At 43.7% G+C, this 20,240-nt stretch overlaps 1 protein-coding gene across 2 annotated transcripts in view; it reads left to right on the plus strand.

Annotated features, from left to right (window-relative positions):
• Positions 1–18,872, plus strand: part of LOC143933898 (prolactin-like) — a 59,388-nt gene extending 40,516 nt beyond the window's left edge. For both annotated transcript variants that reach the window (XM_077457006.1, XM_077457007.1), the window contains one exon: positions 18,039–18,872. In XM_077457006.1, the coding sequence (XP_077313132.1) occupies positions 18,039–18,224 (186 nt within the window). In that variant the 3' untranslated portion in view covers positions 18,225–18,872. The remainder of the gene's footprint in view (positions 1–18,038) is intronic.
• The last annotated feature ends 1,368 nt before the right edge of the window (positions 18,873–20,240 follow it).

The following is a 20,240-nucleotide window of genomic DNA, read 5'->3' on the forward strand; positions in this document are numbered from 1 at the left end:
AACATTTTCACTAAATAGGGATTTAGCTGGGATGAATTTTTTTTTATAATACATGGAGGTGAATCCGTCCGCTCCAGGGGCCCTGGAGGGCTTCAGAGAGGCAATAATTACCTTTATTTCCTCAGAACTACAAGGGGCATTTAAGGACTTAGTTTGTTCTACCGTAAGCGAGGGAAGGGGCAGGCTATCCAGCCATTCCCTCATGGAGGGACTAGGCAGGGAGGATGGGGCTGCCAACAGATTTCGATAAAATTTTGAAAATATTCCTAAGACTTCTGTGGGATGGGTAACCAATTCTCCTCTGTTATTTCTAAGTTTATAGGTATGTGGCGGTTGTATGGTAGAGTTCAGCTTCCTAGCAAACATCGCTGAAGCCGAGTTGCTGTGCAATAAAAATTTGGCCTTTGACCATCTTAATGCCTTCTCCGCTTGCTCAGAGAGAATTGTGTCCAATTCGGCTCGTTTTGTCAATAGCAGTTTATAGGTGTCTGGGGAGTGTGATTGACCATGAACATGATAAAGTTTTGCCAGTTCATTAGAGAGTCTGGAAATGTCCTGTAGTCTCTGTCTTTTCTGTGCTGCCGCTAGTGATGTCAAGTGTCCGCAGATAACCAATTTGTGGGCAGCCCACAGCATGGTGGCGGTAATGTCTCCTGTGTTGTTTAATTTAAAGTAGTCGTCAATGTGGTCATTGATCTTATAAACTAGGTCTGGGTCAGAGAGAAGGGAATCATTAAGACGCCAAGAGGCATTGACCGGTGAGATACCTATGTGCGTGACTGTGTACATCACCACCTGATGGTCTGACCATGAACATGGGTGGATATTGGCTGCTGTAGAGTTAGCTAATAACACTGGGGTACTAAATATGCAATCGAGCCTGGAGTAGCTGTCATGGGGGTGGGAGTAAAACAAATAGTCTCTGGATCCCACATTATGGGCCCGCCAGGTATTAATCAGTTGGTGGGAACTGAGCAATAGGACAAAGGTCTTCGGAAAGGCATTAGCAGTACTCACAACTCGGCTTCTGTCAAGTCTGGAATGTGCCACGAGGTTGAAATCACTACATATTAATAAGTGGGGAGAAAGGTACCTGTCCAGAATCTGGAAAAAATAAGTAAAAAAGGAAGCTTGTGAGGCATTCGGGGCATACACGTTTGCCAACGTAATCTCCTTTCCATTCAGTAATCCCTGTAGGATGAGAAACCTACTAGAGGGATCTTTATATATATGCCGCACATCCAATAACACCGAGTTTTTAATGAAAATAGCAACCCCTCTGGATTTGGAGCTAAATGTAGTATAGTAATGCTGCTTATATTGGCGGTCAAAATATCTCGGGTAGTTAGATTCCGAGAAATTAGTTTCTTGGAGAAACAAAATATCCCCCCCCCATGTGTCTATATGTTCTGAATGCCTTCCTCCTCTTATGGGGGGCATTAAAACCTTCCACATTATGTGACACAATTCTAAGCCCCATATTCATATGGTGTCCGAAGGTAGCTTGGGGGTAAAACGGCTATACCAATAGGGATAGAACCATGTCTGAATTAAACTCCCGTGTGGTGAGAGAACCCAGGGGGTCCAGCCTATACCACTAACTAAACACTCCGTTCCTACCGTATGTGGTACAGGGTCTACTAGGCATATAAAATAAAACTTATCAGAGCAGTAGGGCACCCAAGAAAAATTAAACCATAAAAACACTTGTGGTAGATAGAAAAGTGAACAGATATGCAAACCCAGTAATAAAAGAACAAAAAACATAATGAGACCATATGGCGTCGGGGGTATACAAAAACCAAAACCCAACATATTGGTTCCCCCGATTGAAAAACAAAAAGTCATTAATCAAAAGGACTTTAAAGTCCAATGCTCTATATCATGGGCTCTGCCACAAAAATAACCAGTGCAGACAAAAATCACTGGGCCTAAAGTCCTGAACCCAGGCCCTGACAATATTATGGACTGGTAGGCCCAGTCGCAGCTAAAGTAGAGCAGGGGGTCACTTAAGCGGGCACAGTGAGACCGGCTATACCGCTTATAACACCAACATTTTAGAAAAAATAAAAAACTTCTGGATAGTGGGAAAGTCTACTGAGTTCCTCGGCATAGAATACTCACCACGTGTCTTGATCCGAATAGCTGATCACAGCTGCAGCTCACGAAGCTCCTGGCGATGGCGTCTGCGATCCCTCTGGGGAGATGGGGTGGCCCAAATAGGTGAGGGGCGAGGTCAGTCTTGGAAGCCCCAGCTTGATTAGCAACTCTTTGCTGTTTTGTAGCGTGGTAACCGTGTAGGTCGTCCCGTTGTGTGGGACCTGCAGCTTAAAGGGGAACCCCCAACGATACCTGATTCTCGCTGATTGTAGAGCGGAGGTGACTTCCTTCAAGTTCCTACGCTTTTCCAAGGTTGCTGGGGAAAGGTCCGGATAGATTTGAACTCTCACTCCATCAAGCTGTATGTTAGGGGTATTGCGAGATGCTCTCAGGATCTCTTCTTTAATAAGAAAGTCCTTAAGACACAGCACAATGTCTCTGGGTGGTTTGTCGTCTGGGGGTTTGGGCCGCAACGCTCTGTGTATCCTGTCACAGGCGAACGTGCTCTCCTGAGAGTCTGGTAATAGGGACACGAATAGTCTCTTAATGGCTGGAATCAAGTCTGTGATCTGCTCAGGGTCCCCTCTCACCCTCAGGTTATTACATCTGTTACGATTGTCCAAATCCTCGAGATTGGGTTGTAACTGTGTCTGTGATGGAGTCATAATCTCTCCGCAGGTCTGAGTAGGCCAGCTGGAGTTCGTCATGCTTAGCTTCCAATAAGTCCGTTCTCCCCCCCAGCGCTGCCAGCTCTTGAGTCAGCGTGTTGGTGGACTTGTGGAGTTCCACCTGAAACTTATTGGCAAGTTTTTCGTACATAGCAGAAAGGCTGGTGTCCAGCTCCGCTTTGGTGAGGTGAACAGCATACTCACTGTTGCTTGCTGGGCCAGCCGGAGAGGGACTCGGACTTGGTGTAGCTGCCTGAGCGTGTGGAGGCTGGGCGCCATTTTGCGACACCCCGCTCTGCTCTCTCGCCCGGAGGAGGTAAGTTGTTAGGGACTTCTGTGTAGTTTTCCCACAGTGGGCTTTGTGTTTCGGCATGCACCTCTGAGTCCCCTAGGGGTTCGGGCTATAGAGGATCGGTTTTGCGGTCTGAAGTCCCCCAGGGGAGCGATCGTAGTCTCGTCGGCTCACGGAGCTCTCACTCCATGCATCCTCTCCTCACCGCGCATGTGCCACATTGTATTTTTTTTTTAATGTAGCTGCTAACAAACTGTCATTTGAAGTAAAACACATAGCCAAGTATTATTCTCCACAATTTTTTTATTATGCATTAAAAAAAGAAAACAAATAAAATGAGACATGCTATCTGCCAATAGAACTTAACCAAAAAGTGCATTCTATGCATCCAAAAATATACCAAATCAAATTATTATTCAACCAAAAAATAAAATAAAAGCCTCAAGCATGTGTCCTGCTTCTTATTATAGGGGGTCAATAATGCAAAGAGTTGTTGAAAGCAGGGGTCCGTCTTCCGGAGATGATTCCAAAAATCATCTGGATTATTCTCCTGGTGCTCCTGCAGCAAAGGCATGTGTCATAATTGGTCACAATTAATAAAGCAACCAATTTTGGTCCAAGAAATCCTCCTCCTTCTGTTCCTGGATTGGACTTGGGTCAAAGCAATAACTCCAAGGCCAATAATAAATAAAACGCTATCTCCTCCGATTCTGCAACATGGCTAGTTGACGAACATGGCTGGTCACAAATTAAATGAAAAGCGCAAAATGAAAAGCGCATAACACTCAAAATTCTACTAACATAAAATTAGCATAAGGAGCCCAAAGGGTGGCGCTAGGGTTTGTTGGCCGTTTGTGTGCAAGACAAGTTTCTGGCGAATGCTTTTCAGACAAAAGTTTGAGAAAATGCGATTGTGTGTACAAGGCTTTATTCCTTTTTCCACCCAACAGACATAATGTGAAAACTGTTTCATAACCTACTTTTATTCTCCTTTCCTACAGCATCTCCAGAGCAGCATACAAATAATTTGATAATAATAATAATACTCCCTCAACCTATAGAACAGAACAGTCTATATTGTTTTCCTTACAATGGCAGGGCCTTGTTCTTTTACTATTACTCACCAAAGGATAGTAACAAAAAGCAGCTCTGAATTCCAGAATGTATAGATTATCACTTGACGTGAAAGAATACTATAGCATTTGAGACAAAGGTGTGCTTAGTGGGCACCCAATCCTGAAAGGCTGGTATCTGAAGTAATTTGTATCTGTAGGGAGATTACTGCATGATGATCCCTCTAGATTCTTGACTTTTGACCACCACCAAGGCAAATTTTATCTTCTAGAGTAAACTGACTCTGTTACAGTATCTTAAAGTTGTTCTAAAGGCTCATGCTTTTTTTACCTTCATGCATTCTATGTATAAATATAAAAAACTCCTGTGCAGAAGTCCACCAGCCCCTGCCAATACCTGAGCCCCATCATGATCCAGCAATGTGCACGACAACCTTGGCTCTCTGTGGACTCTCCCTCCTCATTAGCTGATAGTAGCCAGCGAGCCAATAAGGAGAGAGGGGGCAGGGCCGAGCTTTGGATCTGGGTGAATGGACACACAGAGCCACAGTTTAGGAGCGAGCCTGCCTGGATGTCCCCATTGCAAGCTGCTTGCTCTGGGGGCACTGGGCAGGGGCCAGGAGAGGGACCCTAGAAGACGAGGATCGGGGCTGCTCTGTGCAAAACCATTGTACAGAGCAGGTAAGTATGACATGTTTGTTATTAGAAAAAAGGATTTTACAGGTAGGCTGTTATAAAAATCCTACAGTATTTTCTTATCATACATCATGGGACACAGAGCCATAGTAGTTACTATGTGGGATGTCCCATAACAATGCCAACTGAAGGGAAGGAGACACAACAAAAGTAGGGCACTAAGAGACTAGAGGACCTATACTGCAGCCTACAGTCCAAAGGCAATATCCTCATTACCTTTTAAATATACTTGATAGAATCTGGTAAATGTATGGACTGAAGACCAAGTTGCAGATCTGACCCATGGAGGCTTGGTGATGCACTGCCCAAGAAGCACTCACAGCCCTGGTGGAGTGCGCTTTAATATGAAAGGGAGGAATTTTCCTTTTTAAACCATAAGTTTGAACAATCACTTGACTAATCCATTTAGAAATAGTAGATTTCAACACTGCCTGCCCTCTTTTAGGACCATCTGGCAATACAAACAAAACATCTGTTTTACAAATCTGAGCAGTCACTTTAAAATAGACCTTGACCACTCTCACCACATCAAGAGGATGTAGTGACTTTTCTTCCACAGAACGAGGTTCTGGAAAAAATGAAGGCAGAACAATTTCCTGGTTTAAAGGAAAACCTGACACTACCTTTGGTAGGAAATTAGGATAAGGCCACAATACAACCTTATCCTTATGAATAATCAAATATGGCTCTTTACAAAAAAGAGCAGCCAAATCTGATACTCTTCTTGATAAGTCCCAAGGGTTCAGGGGTGACCTAACTGAGGGATTAATCCGCGTTGCCCCCTGAATAAAGTTACAAACCAGAGAGTGTGAAGCAAGTGGTTGTTTAAAAAATACTGATAAGGCCAACACCTGGCCCTTGATAGTACTCTAATCCCATCTGTAGGAATTCAAGGATCCTACCCATGACATTTTCTGGGGTGCCAACCCCTGGATTCACACCAGGAGACATATGCCTTCCAGACTCTATAGTATATGACTCTGAAGGCTGGCTTCCTAGCATTAAGCAAAGTAGAAACTACAGAAGTTGACAGCCCATGGTCCTTTAGAATGTGGGTCTCAATAGCCAAACCATTAAATTTAGCATTTGAAAGTTTGGATGGAATAGCGGACCTTGCGAGAGAAGGTCTTGCCACAGTGGTAGGGTCCAAGGGTCCCCTACCACCATCTTTATGATCTCGGCAAACCAAGATCTCCTGGGCCATGCTGGGGCCACCAGAATCACCTCCTTCCCTTCTTGCTTGATCCCGCAAAGAAGACGCAGAAGCAGCAGAACAGGAGGGAACACATAGATCAGAGAAAACTGATCCCACAGAAAGACCAAGGCATTTGTTCTGTATGCCATCGTATCCCTTGTCCTTGACACAAAGTTGTCAATCTTGTTGAACCTGGACACAAACAAATCCATGCCCGGAACGCCCCATTTTTGACAGAAAGATGCTGGAATGAAGGGACCATTTTCCCCATAACAATTGTTAGCAACTCAAGTAGTCCGCATGCCAATTCTCTATCCCTGCAATGAAAATTGCTGATAGGCAAGGAATGTTGATTTCTGCCCAAGAAAGAATATGATTCATTTCTGTCTGGGCCACGCTACTTCTCGTGCCCCCTTGGTGATTGATAAAGTCCCCCTCTGTGGCATTGTCGGATTGGATTCTGGCAGAACAATTCCGTAGTCTGGACAATCAGGCCTCCAGGGCCAGGCGTACTGCCCGAATCTCTAGAACATTGATGGGCAAGGTCATCTCTGATTTGGACCATTTCCCTTGGACAGATGCCTCTGCCAGGACTGCTGTCCAGCCCAGAAGGCTGGTATCTGTTACCACCTTCCAGGCAACTGGTAGAATGGATTTCCATTTTTGAAGATTCTTGGAAATGAACCACCAATTGAGGCTCTGACGCACATTGGGGGATAAACGCATTGGGAAGTCCAGAGCTTGGACCTTCTTGTTCCAAGTTGTCAGGATACTTTTTTGCAGCAGTCTTGAATGAAACTGCACATAAGGAACAGCCTTAAGAGAAGCCCCCATCTTTCCCAAAAATGTTATGCAAAGTCGAATAGAAGGATTTTTCTCTGTTTTGACCAACTGAATCAGTTCCTTTATGGAACTGATCCTTTCCTGGGGCAAAAACACCCTCTTCTGAGCTGTATATATGATCAGCCCCAAGTACTGCAATCTCCTTGATGGTTTTAAGGAGGATTTCTCTAGGTTGAGAATCCAACCTAGGTATTTCAGGTAGCTGACTGACCAAAGTTTGGTTTAAGCGGGTCACCGATTGATCTATCAAGAGTAGATCTAAGAAGGCTTGTATCGTTATACCTTGAGCCCTTAGCCTGGCTAAAGGAGGAGCCAGGACCTTTGTAAACACTCAAGGTGTAGTAGCTAGACTGAAAGGAAGAGCTAATAACTGGAAATTAAGATTTTCTATCTCGAAGAGTAGACATTTCTGGTGAGCGGGGAAAATCGGCACATGGAGATAAGCATCCTTGATGTCGATTGATGCCAGAAGTTCTTCCCCTTGTAGGATGGAGACTACTGATCGGATTGACTCCATGCTAAAAGAACAGATATTCAAAAAACGGTTTAGATCTTTGAGCTCTAAAATGGGTCTGACATCCCTGTTTGGTTTTGGAACCGTGAACAGGTTTGAATAAAATGCCAAACCTTGCTCTTCCAATGGGACCACCGATATCATTCTTTGAGACAAGAGATGATCCAAAGCTAGAAAGAGAGACGACTTTTTCACTGGATCACTGGGAACATTTGATCTGAGAAAAACGAGGAGACGGGAACTCTCAAATCTGTAGTTTGTAACCTAGAGAAATGGAGGAAGCCACCCATCTGTCCTGGCATTGTTCCTGCCAGACCTTTGAAAACTGTAGAAGTCTTCTCCCCACTTGAGCGAGCGGGGGCGCACCTTCATAAGGAGGCTTTAGTATCCTGTTTTGTGGATTTCTTCACCTAGGTCCTTTTTTGGCCCTGGGACTGACCCTGAGGTTTACCTCTCAAACCTGACGGTGGAGGCCATCGTGACTGCCTGGAGGCTGATGCCCCCTGGCACTGGAGAAGAAGCACATTTAAAAGAAAAATGCTTAAACTTCTTAACTGGTAAAAAAAAGGGAACTTTTCCCATTAGAAATTCTTTGAATATACTTATCCAGATCATCTCCAAACAAAATGAAAAGGGAAACTGACCAAGAGCTTTTTGCATGGTGCTTCGGCTGACCAATTTTTCAACCATAGAATTCTATGCACATGTACCAGCCCTAGCATGAGCCGTGAGACCTGGAGAATAGAAACTTTCATAGCGTCTACTGTAAAACACAACGCTTCTGATATCCCCGCCAAATCCTGAGCTTGCTGATCAGGAATAACTTTGGGAACCTCTATAAACTTTAATTTCTTTAAGGACCTTTAAAGGTCCTTTAAGGACTGAGATACTCTGATAGCTGCCAGCGCAGGTTGAACGACTGAACCTGCGAGCAAAATATCGTTTTTAAAAAGGAACTTCAACTTCTTATCCGTTGGATCCTTTAGCATATGAGCATTGTCTACTGGACAAGTCAGGTTTATTTTTTTTTTTAAATAACTTTTTCTTTATTCGTTTAATACAATGCGATACAAGTCAGACTGTACTAAGTCAGGTTTTTATTTACTATAGGCTATAGCAGCGTCAATTTCTGAAATTCTTATAAAACTCTTCCTCCATAGGATAAAGAATTGAAAACTTTTTCAGAAGAAAAAACTGTTTATCTGGGTGCTCCCACTTAGAATAAATTAGCTTCCTTATGCTGCGTACACATGACTGGACTTTCCGGCAGACTAGGTCAGACGGTCTTCCCAACGGACTTTTGGCAGACTTCTGACGAACTTTCCGAACAAATGGAATTGGCCACACACAATCACACCAAAGTCCAATGGATTTGAACGTGATAACGTATGACTGGACTAGAATAAGGAAGTTCATAGCTAGTAGCCAATAGCTGCCCGATTTTTCGACCGGACTCGAGTCCATCAGAAAGATTTGAAACATGTTCTAAATCTAAAGTCAATCTGATTTTTTGACAGCAAAGGTCCGATAAAGCCCACACACGGTCGAATTTTCCAACGGATTCATTCCCTTTGCTGTCAAAGTCCAGCCATGTGTACATGGCTTTAGCCACAAATGGATAGGAAAAGAATAAACAGATTGGGGAGGCTTTAGTGAAACCAAACCTGAAGTGGGCTCATCGACTGACTGCGTTATTGGCAGTAAAAATGTGGAGCGGACCAATTCAGTGAGAGACTGTACCAACAATCTTTCCTGCAAACATGACATTTCCATATCAGGTTCTTCGGAAGAGGAGACTTCAGCCTCTTTCTGGTCCTTCTAAAGAAATTCCTCATCTCTTGCTCCTTGTTCCTCAGCAAGAGGGTCCTGAGCGATGGACGGGGATCTGCTGCTCTTAGTCCCACTCTGCGATGTAATTAAAGCATACATTTTTTGCTCAAGGCTTAAAATGGTTAAAGAAAAAACCTCCTTAGTAATATACACAGGGGCTGCAGTGTTAAGAGCAGCTGCAACACTTACCCCTCCTGATGGCTCACTCTGACCAGCCATATTACTCTCATGGGAGAATGCCATCCTTTTTAAGATGGTTCTAGGCTTCCATGTGACTGTAGAAGTAGTTCTATAATCCTTTTTTGAGGTGTTTTTACTCCCCCCTTCCACTCATAGCCCATTGCACAAAACAGAGATACTACCAGAAGGAGCCCTGTCACTGCTATTAATGCTTAGCCTAATGCAGTAGTAAATGTGCCAAAAGGAATGCCTGTGTCACCAAACATCTTATATGCCACCTTTGCTCTTGTGTCTCTCCTGCAGCATGTAACAGCACAAATGGTGCCTATTAAAATATACCTTCCCATGCTGGACGTTGGAGGACGCCAACACCGCGCTAAGCCCCGCTCCCGTCGCATACGGCCCTTCCCCTCTCTTTTTAAAAAGAGCTTTTTCCCGCAAAAGCGCGGGCTCTTGATTCTACAGGAACCACAGGGAAGGAGGAGTGGTGAGGCGGATTCTGAAAACCGCCGAGCAGTGCACCATTCACACTGTCCCCCCCCCCATTTCTTGTGACGCTCTTTCCCTGAGAAGAGGGGAAGAAAAAACAACACGGGGTGGTTGGTGGGGAGAGGGTACCCCCCAGACTTACCGGGGGTCTGCTGCTTCTTAGACACAGCGTGGGCTGAGAAGCATGAGATAGCAAGTGCTCAATACACCCCTCAGTGGTGACACTGGCATGACAACACTTACTAAATTTAAAGGAGATGATGTAAGAAAATTTGAAAAAAATTCTTAGAAAACTCCACTTACCTTTCCCGCCGCAGGACTTTCTATGGTAAACCAACAGACCCAATCACCCTTCATGGTGGGTTCCCGTTAAACCTTCAGGAGCTGGGGATCCTCAAGGAAACCCACAATCCTGGACTTATAATAGCACCACAATAAAAACTTTATGGCCTTAAATACCAAAAAGTACTGGATCCCGGGGTCCAGCTCTCTAAAAAGAGAAGCGGTACAAGCAAGACCTTGTTTCTTTGGATACGAGGCCCGGGTACCATTCAATTTGGCCAAAAAGACACTTTGAATGGATCCGGCTGCATGGCTAGCCCCAGCAAGGATTGCTCCAGTGGAGCTCAGCACAGCACATCTTCACTCGTGACCAACACCTTAGACACTGGCAAAAAAACTGAGGTACTCCCAGTAGTGGGAAGGGTTATATAGGGAGTGCACTTCTTGTCTTAGGGCATGCCAGTGTCCATCACCTGAAGGTGGCCTATAACCCACATAGTAACTACTATGGCTCTGTGTCCCGTGATGTACAATAAGACATACTGGTAAGCAGAGAGGTGGGAGCTGTGTATATCTCGTTTTCTTGCAGAGTTGGTAAGGCTTGTTTTACCTGAGACTTCTCTTGTGGAGATTCTAATGTATTCTTGAGAATAGCCCATCCAATTAAAAACCTTGATTTTGTCAGGATTGCTTTTTTCCATCAATTGATTAACCATCAGATTTATTGTAAGCGGTCTGGCAGAATTTCTGCAGTTGAGAGTGTCTTTAAAAGTTACTGTGACCCCCACAGTTAGAGTGATTTGGTATGAATTGTACTCACAACTGGAGGTAGTTGGTAGAGTTTTGATTGTTGAGGGAAGGCTTTTATTTTACTCATTAGTAAGTTCTTTAATTGTGTATGTATTAGCAAGCTCCTCTTGGGAATCAAGATGATGTGAGATTTCCTATGCAGTTTTTGCTGGAATGAAGGAATGGCTGGTTCTGTTTGATATGACCATGTGAAAACTCAGACAGACAAAACTATGCATAGCCTCCCAGACCACTGACATGATTTCAAATGATATCAAATTCTCCATCTCTAGTAAATTTGTAAAAAAATAGGATTTTTTATTACAGCTTAACTGTAAAATCCTTTTCTTGAAGTACATCATGGTACACAGAGCCTTAAGTAATTAATTACTTAATGGGTTATAGGCCACCTTCAGGCGTTGACACTGGTAAACCCAAAGGAAGTTTACTCCAAATATAACCCCTCCTCCTTCCAGGAGCACATCAGTTTTTGTTGCAAAGCAATATACACTTAAGTCCCAAAATAGAGGGGAGGGACCTCGGTGTCCCGTGATGTACTCCAAGAAAAGGATTTTACAGGTAAGCTGTAATAAAAATCCTATTTTTTTTTATGGGTCACAGAGCCTTAAGTAATTACTTAATCGGATGTCCCATAGCAATACCACTTGAGGGGTGGGAGAAACAACCCGTAGACTTTGAAGATCTATACTGCTGCTTGCAGCACACTGCGCCCAAAGGCGATATCCTCATATCTCATAACATCCACCTGATAAAAATGTTTGAATGTATGCACTGAAGACAGGGCCAGATTAACATAGGAGCTATTGGAGCTACAGCTCGAGGCCCTTTCCTTAAAATAGGCCCAGCACAGTGGTGTGAGCGAGTCATTAATGCTGCCCAGCTCTGTAAATTGTGGCGCCATGATATGTAAATCGCGGGTGGCATTGATATTTACATTGTTAGAGCGTTCATAGGTATGTTAAACTCTCCGAGCCTTGGTCCACCATCACCTTTGCTGAATGCTGCCAACATTGGGGATGTACAACAAGCCCTACCTACCACAGTCACTGAGCCTGTCTCAGTCTGTACTGGAAAGGTGAGCAGATGGATTTGGGGGTGTGTCCAGAGGTAAACCGAGAAGGGATTATAGTTTGGAGGACAAACCTGACCAAAGAGGGGGTGTGCAGATGAGCAGAAGTTTGTGGAGTTGTGCAGAGCTAGGGGGGGTTTGGGGAACAGAGGTTAGCAGGGGGATTTATAAAGTAAAGGTGTACTGAGAGGAGGTGGATAAAGATGCAGAAGTTAGCAGAGGGTCAGGGAAGGGCCTGTCATAGTAAATACCCCTGTTACATGGTTGGTAAGTATAAGGTTCCATTCACATCATGCAGATGTGACAGAGTGCACATATTCTCTTGCATTGCATGTAGGGAAGCCCCTCCTACTCTTACCGCAATGTGACTCCACCCACAGTTCGCCATGGCATAACATTACTACCACACTAACACTACCCAAGGGCACCCCCTCTCTCTCACCCCCCTCTCCAAACCCCTCTTTCTTTCTCAGCTCCCATCCCAAGCTCTCTCTCATCCTCTCTCTCTTTCTCACCCTTCCTCCCTCTCGTACCCTTCTCTCTCCCCCCTCACCCGTTTCTATATTTAATTTAATTTGTTTAAATATTAAATTTGTTTTTAACAACAATTGTTTACATTTTCATTTTAGTTATTTACATAAAAGGCCCCCCATAATCCTCAGCACCAGCCCATGATGCTCTTAATCCAGCCCTGACTGAAGACCAAGTTGAGGCCTTACAGATCTGAGCCATGGAGGCTTGATGACGCACTGACCATGAAGCACTAACCGACCTGGTAGAATGCACCTTAACTTGAAACGGGGGAATCTTACCCCTTAAATCATAAGTTTGAATTATTGCCAGATCCACTTAGCGACAGTGGATTTCCTCCAGCAGAATAAGACATCAGTCTTACGAATCTGAACAGTTTTCTTTAAATAGATTTTCACTGCTCTCTTCATATCAACACAACGTAGTGACTTTTCTTCCCTGGAACATGGTTTTGGAAAAAACGATGGCAGGACAATATCTTGGTACAGGTGAAAACCTGAAATTGCTTTTGGCAAAAAGCCTGGACGAGGGCGTAACACCACTCTGTCCTCATGAAAAATTAAATATGGCTCTTTACAAGAAAGAGCAGCCAATTATGAAATCCTCCTTGCTGAGGATATAGCAACCAAAAATAAAAACTTCCTTGTCTGAAGGACTAGGGGAATATGTTGTATCGGTTCAAATGGCTGTTTTTGTAACACAGACAAAACTAAGTATAAGTCCCAAGGGTTCAATGGAGGTTTGGCCGGCGTATTAAGCCATGTCACCCCTTGTATAAAGCCATGGACTAAAGAATGAGTAGCAAGTGGTCTTTGAGATAAGACAGATAAAGCTGAGACTTGGCCTTTATTAGTACTTAAGGCCAATTTCATTTCTACCCATAATTGTATAAAGGCAAGAATTCTGCCTATGATATATCTCCAAGGGTGCCAACCCTTGGATTCACAGCAGAAAACATAAGCCTTCCAGACTTTATAATATAAAGTTCTGGAAGCTGGCTTCCTAGCATTAATCAAAGTAGAGATAACTGACCCGGAAAGCCCACATTTCTTTAGATTGTGGGTTTCAATAGCCAAGCCATTAAATTTAGAGACTGTAAGGAAGGATGGAATATCAGTCCCTGAGAGAGCAGATCTGGCCATAATGGGAGGGACCATGGTTCCTCTACTGCCATCTTTACGATTTCTGCGTACCATGACTGCTTTCTTTCCAGCTTGATTTTGCAAAGAAGTCGAGGCAGCAACTGAATATGGGGGAATGCATAGAACAGCAAGAACTGTTCCCATGAGGTCACGAACGCATCCGTTACGGATGCGAATGGATCACTTGTTCTGGCCACAAAGTTGACCAACTTTGTGTTGAACCTGGATGCTAGAAGATCCATCTTTGGCAAACAGCCCGAAAAAAAGTGAGGGTGAAGAGACCACTCCCATGGGAATAACTGCTGCTGACTTAAGTAGTCCGCCTTCCAATTCTCTACTCCTGAAATGAAGATTACAGAAAGGCAAGAACATTCCTTTCTGCCCAAGTTAGAATATGGTTCACCTCTCTGTGTTGAGAGACTTTTGGTGCTCCCTTGGTGATTGATATATGCCACAGCTGTGGCATTGTCGGATTGAGTCCTGACAGGACAAACCGTAACCTGAGTCCAGGCCTTTAGAGCCAGACGAACTGCCTAAATCTCTAAGATATTGATGGGCAAGATTATTTTTGGTTCTTGACCACTGTCCTTGGACAGTTGTCTTTTCTAGTACTGCTCCCCAGCCTGAAAGGCTGGCATCCATCGTTACCACTTTCCAGATGACTGGTCTGAAGGATTTTCCTTTCAGCAGATTCTGAGTTAATAACCACCAAGTGAGGCTTTGGGCTACTCTTGGGGACAGCTGCATTGGCAAGTCTAAAGCTTGAATTGTTTTGTTCCAAGCAGTCAGGATACTGTTTTGCAACATTCTTGAGGTAACTGCTTCAAATGAAGCCATCATGGTTCCTATTACCCTCATTCGGAGACGAATGGAGGGATTGCCATTTGACCTGACCCTCCGCACCAGCTCTCTTATGGAGTTGATCTTTGCTTGAGGCAAGAACGCCCTTTCCTGGGCTGTGTCTATGATCAGACGCAAATACTCCAGCCTTTTTTCAGTATTAAGGAAGATTTCTCTAGGTTGAGAATCCAACCAAAACTTTTCAGATAGTTGGTTGTAGTGCATACACTTTGCTCCAAACGAGCCACTGATTGATCTAGAAGTAACAGATTGTCTAGGTACACTACAAATGTTATGCCTTGTGCCCTTAACCTGGCTAGAGGTGGGGCCAGCACTTTGGTGAACACCCGGGGTGCTGTGGCTACACCGATGGAGGCTCTTTACCACGTGATCAGCCGTGTCCAATCATGGCTATTCCTCGATCTAAACAGGAAGATCTGCTTTTCCTCACTCACGTCTGACAGACGCGAGTAGAGGAGAGCCGATCGTCAGCTCTCCTGACAGGGGTGGTCTGTGCCGATTGTTTATCAGCATAGCCCCCACCCTCAAATGCCCACACTGGACCACCAGGGAAGCACATAACATGTGGATGGCCAGGTACATTCCCATGACCATCCACACGTGCAAATTAATGCCCAATCAATGCCCACAAATGGGCACTGACTTGCACCATTATGGAACAAATTTACTGATGCCCAGCAATGCCACTCATCAGTGTCATATCAGTGCCACGCAGTGTCCATCAGTGCCACTTATCAGTGCCGATCCATGGCACCTATCAGTGCCACCCATAAGTACCACCTATGAGTGCCAATCAGTGCCACCTACGAGTACCCAACAATGCCACCTATGAGTGCCCATCAGTGTCGTATACCAGTGCCACCTATCAGTGCCTATAATCAGTGCTCCCTCATCGGTGCCCATCAGTGAAGAAAACCGTACTTAATTTACAAAAAATTTAACAGAAACAAAAGATTTTTTTTTTTCACATTTCCAGTATTTTTATTTGTTGTGCAAAAAAAAAAAAAAAAAAAAATTGCAGAGGTGATCAAATACCACAAAAAGAAAGCTCTATTTGTGGGAACAAAATTATAAAAAATGTGTTTGGGTACAGTGTAGCATGACCGCGCAATTGTCAAATTGCGACAGCGCTGGAAGTTAAAAATTGGCCTGGGCAGGAAGGTGTATAAGTGCCTGGTATTGAAGTAGTTAAATTGGTCCTTTAGGGCAGAAGCCTATGGCGGGCTGAGTGACGGCACCTGCTATGGAAAAGGCAGATTTTAGTAGGGATTCCAACCTCTTATCTGTTGGATACTTAAGCATCTGTGCATTGTCTACAGGACAAGTTAACTTATTATTCACATTGAAAATCACAGCGTCAATTGCTGGTACTTTCCATTTTTTAGAGAATTTCTCCTCCAGAGGATAGAGAATTGAAAACCTCTTAGGAGAGAGAAAATGCTTATCCGGGTGATCCCATTCAGCAAAAATAAGCTAGTGCTGGAAACACATGCAAAGGATAGGAACGTTTTAAAGAACCTAAGGAAGAGGCCGGGTTTTCATGAGACTCTGTTAGAGGCAGCATGAAAGTGTAACAAAATTTCTGTAAGAGATTGTATCAGCAATTTCTCAGATTGAGAAGCTGAAAAAGGTTCATCTACCGTCATTTCCTCTGCATAAGAATCATCGGTTTGCTTTTCTTAACGATCGAGTAACACCTCGTCGTATGCCCACTGTTCCCCTTGCAAAGCTGAAGTAGGGGAAGGGGACCAAGTATGCTTCCTATCCTTTTGAATGGAGGATGTGATTAAAGCCGCTAATATTTCTTCCAGACCCTGGAGGGTGGCGTTAAGGGCATCTTCAGTCATGTATACAGGTGCTGAGGTGTGAGAGGCAGCTACACCATCAATTTATTCCAATGGCTCACCCTGAGTTGCCATAATTTGGCAATTCAGGCGAGGATGACAGCGTGGAAATACAGCTCCAGATCCCAATGCCTAGGGGTGAAACCTTTACTTGTTGGCATTTGGAGTGTCTTTTTTGGCAGGCATAGTCCTAAGTACAAAAACAGACGCTATACAAATTGCACTAAATCACTGAAAATAGTCATGAATTTTAAAGCCGTTATAAAGTTCAGCCTAGTCTGGAAAAAGAGTGTCCTTCTTGAACCAGGCATGCCAGTTTTGCAACCCATACATTTCCCACAGCTCGTGTGTCCCTTGTTTCCTCAGCAGAGGAGAGACTGACAGCTGTATTTATCTGCTTTTAGCCTGGCGTGCGTCCTTGTGGATACTCACAGCACATGCGTTTAGGCTCCCACTCTAAAAAAAAAAATTCTGGCCTTTTTTATTTAAAACGTGTCCTGCGCCTGATCACTGTGATTTTCGGGTCCCAAACCTAACACGAGGGGCGGGGGGAGGCAGAGACTCCTGCAGTGAGGCACAGATATTTTAAAAATACAGCCACATTAACAAACTTTTAGTGGTAAAATAGGGGGACTTCCCCATCACCCGCAGCAGGGGGTGCAGCGCTGCTGTCACCCTAACCCTCTGGTCCCATCAGACATCTTTTGCAGATTTATTTTTTACCTTGCAAATCTCTCTCCACGCGCTGTGCAGCCAGACACGGACTGAGCTGCTAACAGTGAAGACAACAGAGTATGGTATGTGCATAGACTCTATCTAGTGGAGAATTAAGGCATGACATTTTTTCCTTTAATGGCGGAAATATATAGATGTTTTTAATACCCAAGTTTCTTCCCTTACCTTATCCTCGGCACATGATTTTGCTGAATTAAACAGAAAATCCAACCTTCACCCATCATGATGGGCTACGTTTAGCAAACCTTCAAGGACCAGGTCGCTAAAATGGGGTTCCAATTGCCTTGGGCCATGTACAAGCACCCTGTCAGGAAGCTTTAGGTAATATCACAAGACCTAAGCCCTGGGTTCCTGCCTTACAAAGAGAGGCGTTACAAGCAAGACCTTTGGATATGATGTCCCAGGTACCATCCATCTCAGGCCTCAGTGGCACTTTAAATGGAGCTGGCTTCTTTTTATGGAGGAATTTAAATCCAGCCTGGATCTCTCCTGGAGCTCCTCAGAGCACTTCTTCCCTAATGACCAACACCTTAGACACTGGCAAAAAAAACTTGTGTTCTCCTGGAAGGAGGAAGGGTTATATAGGGAGTAAACGTCCTTTGATGGGGTTTACCAGTGTCAAAACCTGAAGGTGGCCAACAACCCATTAAGTAATTACTTACGGCTCTGTGTCCCATGATGTATGATAAAGAAATAGAATTTTCAAACCATTTTATCAGGAAGTCCGATTTGTCCACATGCCTGTTTATAGTAGCATCTTGAGCCAGAATAACCTTTGTGATGAGAATGTGAGTAATGATCTTGAAATGGGAATGTCATTAACTGAAAGCTGAAGTATAAAAGCAATTTAGAGTTCCACAAGGTTACCATTTCTTCTATTGCAGATGCTGACTGATCTGGATGACTTTTACCCACCATGGTTTGGCCCCATAGATGCTGCAGTGCCACAGAGAGAGTCTCAGATGTTTTCTATCTATCATTTGCTGCACTGTTTCCGTAGAGACTCTCACAAGATTGACAACTATCTGAAAATCTTGAGATGTCGTATGATACATGCCAACAACTGCTAGGGAAAGTAATACAGTATGCCGCTTATAGCTGAACCCTGGGATGAAACACAAAAATACCCTTGCAGTGGGACCTTCTTGCACTGCAAAGGTTAAATGTACCTTATTTCTAGGAGGTAGTAGAAGATGATCTATTGTGCACGCTATTCCCCCATTCCAGCAGGCCCCAGTGCTGTCTTCTCCCGGAAGCTCCCTGTGGAAGCCTGCTGGGGGGCAGAATAAGGCAAGTACTTCACTTTTCCAGCACCCCTAGACATAAGGAACAGTGTGGGGGATACCACAGCAAAGGTTATTTTTTTTTTCCACTTGGAGTTAAGCTTTAAGTTTTATGTGTCTGCTATTATCTCAACTGTATTTCAATTTGCCATTATGACATGCTAGTAAAGAAACCAGTATGGGGGCTCATAGCTGTGCAATAATGTGCTGAATCTCATAATAATGAGTCAGCATGCTTATTCTTTTTTATTTTAATTTTTTTAAATCAGACCATTTTTATTGAAAAAGAGAACATTTCTTTTTACTACAAAAATAACAATGTTGGGAAGAGACAAGCTTATACATTGGTATAACCAGCCAGTTCCACAGTAGTTACATGCTCACTGTGTACAAAACAATATTCCATGTAAAATAAAGAAACATATTATAAACATGTACCTGAGTCTATGTTTTTTTTGTGCTACAACATAGGTTGTGTGTCCTCATTTATATCCTATCCTCCAGCTCCACTCTCCAGAGCCTGGCAGGCCTTAGAGTGGGACAGGAGTTCTAGGCACGCCTAAACAACGGAGTGAGTGTCACGGTATTCATAGATATACCCTTTGAGTGAAAAAAAACCCCACAAATACTTAAAAAAACAAAAATCTAAAACAGTTAACCTCTGCAAGTCAAGGTACCATATTAAGTGCATTGCTTGACTGAACTGTAAATTGAGCTCCTGTATCTATTGAGACGATAATGTCCTGCCACCCAGAATTCTGTTCTGAATCAACTATAAAGGAGCTAAATCTAGAACCCCCAACCAATCATCTCATATTTTTAAATTTTGTTTGGCTACCTTTATGTTTATACGTTAATTGTTCCCTTAAGAGGGTCTCGTTTATGGTAGTGATCCACTCCACATATGTAGAAGGTAAGGCAGAGAGCCATTTCCTGGCTATAGGTTTTCCAGCAATAAACAGGACTCTAAGAACAGCAGTATGGGATATATGCATCTCCTCATCTAACCAGCCAAGTAGGCAAAGTGTTGCATCTACTACAAGCGTGAGGTTCCAAATTCTGTTAATAAAGCCTATCACTACTGACCAATATCTCATCAACTTGGGACATTTCAAGAGCATGTGTATAAGTGTACCATTGTCCACCTCGCATCAGGGACATAACGGACTGTCTCTTCTATGCCATTTAAGTAATTTAAATGGGGTATAAGTGCAGTGGATAATAAACAGTTGGGTAAGTTTTTGGGAAGAGGAGAGTGATACCCTAAGTACATTATCCAGTATAGTGGACCATTCCTCATCTGAAAATTTGACCTATACCCTCCTCCCAGATCTACAGTTAAGTGAAATAGCCTTGGATATCTAACACATTAATGAACCATATAGAGAAGAAATATACCTCTTCCGAGACGATGGCGATACTAGCTGCGTAAGCAATGTAGGAACAGTTAATTCCGAGTTAGTTATGGTAGACTGCTCTGAAATGGTGTGCCTAAGGTGCAGGTATTGGAAAAATAGGTCATTTGGCAAACCATATTCCATTTGCAGAAACTTTTTTTTTTTAAAGAGGTTTCCCTGGTATAACTGAGGTATATACACTAGACCACGCTCAGACCAAGCGGAGAAGCCCCACAGCTTATCCAGCTCGGAGTAGTTCCCATTGTTCCAAATACAGGAACAGTATAGTATATCCAGTTTATTGGAAGTACCGCTTGGTCTTACTACATATTCTGTTTGAGTACTAATGTGGGATAACTGGACGTTGTTCTAAGTTCTCCTGTCTATATATGCCATTAGACCTTCA

The sequence above is a fragment of the Lithobates pipiens genome, unplaced genomic scaffold, assembly GCF_037356315.1.
Source record: "Lithobates pipiens isolate NorthernLeopardFrog02 unplaced genomic scaffold, aLitPip1_a1.2 Scaffold_27, whole genome shotgun sequence".
Lineage (NCBI taxonomy): Eukaryota > Metazoa > Chordata > Amphibia > Anura > Ranidae > Lithobates > Lithobates pipiens.